The sequence below is a fragment of the Rhincodon typus genome, chromosome 1 (assembly GCF_021869965.1).
Source record: "Rhincodon typus isolate 14 chromosome 1, sRhiTyp1.1, whole genome shotgun sequence".
NCBI classification, from domain to species: Eukaryota; Metazoa; Chordata; class Chondrichthyes; order Orectolobiformes; family Rhincodontidae; genus Rhincodon; species Rhincodon typus.
The window spans coordinates 167841196-167847266 of NC_063332.1; the positions used below are offsets into that span (position 1 = coordinate 167841196).

Sequence of the window (6071 nt, forward strand, 5' to 3'; positions counted from 1 at the left end):
CAGTTCATGATTCCCAGATCCATCTTTGGCCAGGATAGACCAAATAACTTAGTGCTTTATCAATTGTTCCTTTGTTGAAACTTCACAAGGCCAAAGTATGAATGAAAAATGAAAATGTATCTAGTATGACCTAAGTTTCTATTGCATTATTGAATGAAATGTCAGAGGACCAATCTGCTAAACAAAGAATGCATCACGGGTGAGTAATTAACAAGCAGGTCTGGTCTTATTGTCTTGCGTCTCTAGCCACCTTTTGATTTATATTGCTTGTGAGTATTTTAAAATCAACCAATAAGTGCTGCCAACTTGAGATGTTTTTGGGCTGACTTGTGAAATTAAACAAAATGCTGCAGTTCTAAACTAATGGAAATCTGAAATGCAGCCATAATGCTGGAAATACTCAGCAGGTCTGGTCACATGTGAAGAGATACAAAGTTAATGTTTGAGATTGATGTTCTTTCATCTGACCCCAAAACATTAGTCTGTTTTTGTCTTCAGAGAGGGCAAATATTTCTTTCATTTTCTGTTTTAATACCTGCTTCTGGAATAAAAGGTTGTAAGTTTCAATCTGGTTTTATTTGAAGCTTTATATTGGAAGATGGAGAAAGCTTTGGACAAGTAAGGGATAGAAGTTTCCTCCTGGATGATACCACACTGACACTGCCATTATGCCAACTCAGAAATGTAAGTATTAAAAATCGTTCGTTCAGTGTGCTAGTAAGTAATAGAACTTATTGAAAATTGGATCCTGCTAATTTCCTTGACTAAAACTAGAATTACAACCACTACACCAGGAAAAGATTTTCATTTACCTCCTGGTTTTCTAAACTTTATGGCTTTTATGTCGTGTTTATACATCAGTCTAGTGAGCACTGGTGCCAGTGTATATATGAGGCCTTATGAAAAGCACTTCTTACTAAGAAGCTTAAGTGGTCTTTCTTCTGCAAATCACTTTTATACGGCTGCTGGTTTCAAGTTGCGATCAAGTTTAATTAATCAATGCTTTAGATTCCATTCTGTTTCTTCTTCAAATGTGAAAATAGCTGTCAGCAGGTCATAGTATTAACATGGTTTTGCTGTTGTAAGCAGTTCACAAACAATTCTGGGTAACTATCATGAGAACAGATGTTAGTGGAAAACAATGTTTTGCCCATCTGAGGATAGTGATTATTGCTACCACTGCAGCTAGTGTATGTGGTTTGTCTTTTGGTCTTAACTAGTAAAGACGACAGGATTCTGGTAAAGTAAGTAATAAGGTACTTGTTTGCAGCAATGCAATAATGTACAAATTACTTGAGGATTTGTCTATCTCTCTAGTGACTGTCTCAGTCTCCCTCAGACCCTTACTGTATCTCTCTGGTGTTCGTGGGTACTCTATGACATGATAACATGGGTGGAGCTCATCAAAGTCTTCCGGATATTAACACTTTCAAGCCCACATAAGACAGTGATCAGACTGTCTGTTACAGCTTGAAATTAAAAGCCCTTACTTAAAAGTTTCTGAGGTCTCAAACAATCAAACAGATGTAGGAAATGTTCTGTTTTTAGCCCAGGCCATCCAGATGATTAACAAAAAATGCTTAGTCACTGCATCTTGAGCTTTTTTATTTGGTCTGAAATTGGCTTCAGTCATTTGCCAGTAGGACTGTATATAACTGGCTCTGAGGTGTAACGTAGGGGATTATACCACGATGGTTTTTGTTACTAAACTGGTGATTTAGAAGAGCTTTTGAATTAAATGAAAATTCCTGGAGATTTGATTGTGTGCAAGTAACGAAGGAGCCAATGATTGATTGGCTGAGAGTTCCGTTTTTGGTCTATTTCAAAAGATGATAAAAGGGCTTAGAAATTGAAATTGGGTTGATTGGTGATGGTTTGGTAAATTGGATATGATAAAACTATTTCTTTTTCACATTCATGTCAGATGCCAATTGGTAAATTTCTGTTGCTGAGTGATTCCTGTTTTGTTAGATATTTTGAGCAAAATGCTCAAAAGCTCAACTTAAAAATAAATGTTTAATGGGATGAATTCAGCATTTTGTGCTTGATCTTCTATTACACGCTTCATTTCCATGGCCATTTCTGTTCCCACTCTCAATCACCAGATTGTCCACTCTCCCACTTAACAGTGCAGTTCTACATAGTCAGACCACCTAACTGACCATTGATTCATTTGCATATGAGGACAGCAAGATTGTTTTATATTTTTGCAGCATTAATCTGGTACTTCAATTTGTTTGTCTTGTAGAGATTGAAAGATGTCGCTGGAGAAGCATTTTACCCTTTGCTGGAAGATGAGTGAGTAAATGCATTGTCATTTAATTGGTACCTGGAACGAGTTTTAGACATGTAGTTTAATCACAGAGTGAGGTTAAAAACACAGGTTTTCTGTCTTAATGGGTGAAGGAAAGTTACTAACTTTCTCGCTCGAGAAAGAGGATGCTAGCTCTTAGAACAAAGGTGGATAAGAAATATTATGGTACAAGTTATCTGATATCTAATTCAATGGATGGATCACATGTGAAGAGCAGACTTTCCTACTCCTGGTCCAATTGTATGGCCTCCCATTAGGTATGATTTTGTTTGGAGATTGTGTGGGGGCTCTGTTTGAAACCGCTTATTTTGGTGATCATCCCCTTTCCATCCCAATCAAGGGCATCCAGACCTTCCTCCCTTCACCAGATGTCAACCCAGCCCTTCTCCCTGTCCCTCGACTTTTTGATCCCTCTCCACCTCAGAAGCCTAGCCCACCTTCGGTTTCCATGATCTTCCTGACATCTTCAGCAAGATCCAGTACTGAGTTCCGACTCTGGACCTGCTAGGATGCCAAACAGATTAGCCAGTACCTCCCATGGATAGAGCAGGAATCTGTCTGTCACTACTTAGCATACCTCAGAGTATTACCATTGAGTATTCAAAAACCAATTTGTTTGGGACTGACATCGCTTCCTTGGTAATGAGCAGTCCACCTTCCTGTGAAATCCAGTCCCATGTTTTTGTTTTTTTTCTGGTGTTCCTTGGCTTACGTTAACTAATTTGGACTTGCTTTTGCGATTGACAATTTTTAAAATTCTTTCTTGGGACGCAAGCATTGTTGAGAAGACCAGTGTTTATTGCCCATTCCCCGTGAGCCATTTACAACTGAGTGTCTTGCTAGACCACTTGAGGCGACATTTGAGTGTTACCTACATTGCCACTTCTGTTTCCTGTTTTGCTGTTTATCTTTTCTAGACCCTTATCCTCAATCGCTCTGCCTCCATTCAGTTCCCACTCTCCGGTAGGCTGCCCTCAAAATTTCCTACTCCAACTCTTCAGTATTCCTTGATCTTCCGGTTTTCCACCATCTGAGGCTTGAACCCCACCCCGGTTGGGTAAGCCTGCAGCATCTCTCTGTGCGTCTCTTGTCAAAACAGATGGAGGAGCTCCACCCTGGCACTGGGTAAGGTAATCAGGAGTAGGCAGAGTAACCAGATCAGTTTAATGATTGCTGGAGCAGGCCCTTGGGACTGAGTGGCTTACTCCTGCTGCGAATTTGTACATTCAATTGAGCAGCAACCCCAATTGCTCCATCCCGTGCCTTCTCATCAAACCTCCTGCCTAATTCACACTCTGAGGGGGCGAGCTAGTCTTGTCAATTTCATTCCTGTCTGACTCACTTCTTCACACTTTTTTGGCCCTAAAAAATGACCATTTGACTTCAAAGAAAAATATGTAGCTCCTTCCCTGTGATTTTTTTCTCCCTTGTTGATGTACTGAGATATGTGAAAGCTGAGCTCCGTTCAAAGAATGAAGACTGTCTCGAATATGGGCAAATGTTGCATTTTTATTAATTGGCTTATGTAGTTGACAGAGCATGTGGTGAAAAGTATAGCCAGTTATTGCAATGTTTTGTTTGAGCAACAGCAGAGTTAAGGTAAAAATATAAGTACAGTTGTTCTTAGCACAATTCGCACTGAATAATGGACAGTAGATCTGAGCCATTCTGTATATAAAGTGTGTTTTTTTTGCTACCTATGTTAATAGCTGTGGATTAAAAATCAGAAATGTTCTTATCTGTGTATGTTTCAAATCCTGTTTAGAGGGAGCAATGTATAACTGCTTAAATGCATTTGCTTTGAGAAAAATAAATTTCTACATGTTAATGTCACAAAAAGGCAATACTGGAGGAATATGCAGCAACAAGATATTAGTTTCTTATTATTTATAAAATAAAATATTATTTTCTTCAGGTAAGAGGGGTTGCCATGGGTACCCGCATGGGCCCAAGTTATGCCTGTCTCTTCATGGGGTATGTGGAACATTCCTTGTACCAGTCTTATTCTGGCCCCCACCCACAACTCTTTCTGTGATGCATCTATGATATCATTGGTGCTGCTTCCCTCTCTCATCTGGAATTGGAAAACTTCATCAATTTTGCCTCCAATTTCCACCCTGCCCTTACTTTCACCTGGTCTCTCTCTGACTCCTCCCTTCCCTTCCTCGACATTTCTGTTTCCATTTCTGGGGATAGACTGGCCACTAATATCCATTACAAACCCACTGACTCCCACAGCTACCTGGACCATACACCCTCACACCCCATTTCCTATACAGACTCCATCCCTTTCTGTCAGTTCCTCTGTCTCCATCGCATATGTTCAGATGAGGCCAACTTCGACAAGGGGGCCTCGAAAATGTCCACCTTCTTCCTCAACCGAGGATTCCCCAGCTCTGTTGTCGACAGGGCCCTCAACCAGGTCTGACCCATCTCCTGCACTTCCGCCCTCACCCCTTCCCTTCCCTCCCACAACAGTCATAGGGTTCCCCTTATCCTCACCTACCATCCCACCAGCATCCACATCCAGAAGATCATCAGATGCCATTTCTGCCACATCCAGCAAGATACCACCACTAGACACATTCCCCTCCCCTCCCTTGTCCGCCTTCAACAGGGACTGTTCCCTTAGGGACACCCTGGTCCACACTTCCTTCACCTACACCTGTAACCAGCGAAGGTGCAACACCTGCCCATTTACCTCCTCCCTCCCCACTATCCAAGGGCCCAAACGTACCTTCCAGGTAAAGCAACACTTCACCTGCACTTCCCAGAATCTAGCTTACTGCATTCACTGTTCACAATGTGCTCTCCTCTACTTTGGGGAAACGAAGCGTAGATTGGGTGACCGCTTCGCAGAACATCTACATTCTGCTCGCAAAAAAGACCCTGAACTACCTGTTGCCTGCCACTTTAACGCACCACCCTGCTCCCTGGCCAACATCTGGCTTGCTACAGTATTCCAGTGAAGCCCAACGCAAGCTGGAAGAACAACACCTCATTTTCCGCTTGGGGACCCTACAGTCCTCCGGACTCAATATCGAGTTCGATAATTTTAGGACCTAAACTCTCCCATGTCCCAGCACGCCACCCTGCACACCAGGCTTGTTACAACATAGCCTGCCACTACACACCCCCTGTAGTTAGTCACTAATAGTCCCCATTAACAACTATTCACCCTCCCAGCCTGATCGTTATCAACTCCTTTTGTCTGTCCAACTGTCTTTCCCTCTCTTTGGGCTCTATCCTTTTGTTTACTCCAAACCACACACAACTCCCTATTTTCTGCATATAAACTGACGTTTTCGCAGCCACCATCAGTTCTGAGGAAGGTCACTGGACCTGAAACGTTAACTCTGTTTTTTCCTTCACAGATGCTGCCAGACCTGCTGGGCTTTTCCAGCAACTTTGTTTTTGTTCCTGATTTACAGCATCCACAGTTCTTTTGATTTTTAACAAAATATTAGTATCCAGCAACAGTCCCCAAATCAGTAATGGACAAGTCTTTTACCTTGATTGGCAATATAAGAGTATAGGTTGGATAACAACAGGCCCTGGGTAAAACATTCGAAACATCCCCATCAGAGATAGTAGGAACTGCAGATGCTGGAGAATCCAAGACAACAAGGTGCAGAGCTGGATGAACACAGAAGGCCAAGCAGCATCATAGGAGCAGAAAGGCTGACGTTTCGGGCCTAGACCCTTCATCAGAAATGGGTCTGATGAAGGGTCTAGGCCCGAAACGTCAGCCTTCCTG

The 6071-nt window shown here is 42.1% G+C and overlaps 1 protein-coding gene across 1 annotated transcript in view; it reads left to right on the forward strand.

Annotated features, from left to right (window-relative positions):
- Nucleotides 1-6071, forward strand: part of tbck (TBC1 domain containing kinase) — a 147846-nt gene that overhangs the window by 24086 nt on the left and 117689 nt on the right. Inside the window, exons 10-12 of the mRNA XM_048611333.1 lie at nt 585-684; nt 2249-2298; nt 3232-3277. Of these exons, the coding sequence (XP_048467290.1) occupies nt 585-684; nt 2249-2298; nt 3232-3277 (196 nt within the window). The remainder of the gene's footprint in view (nt 1-584; nt 685-2248; nt 2299-3231; nt 3278-6071) is intronic.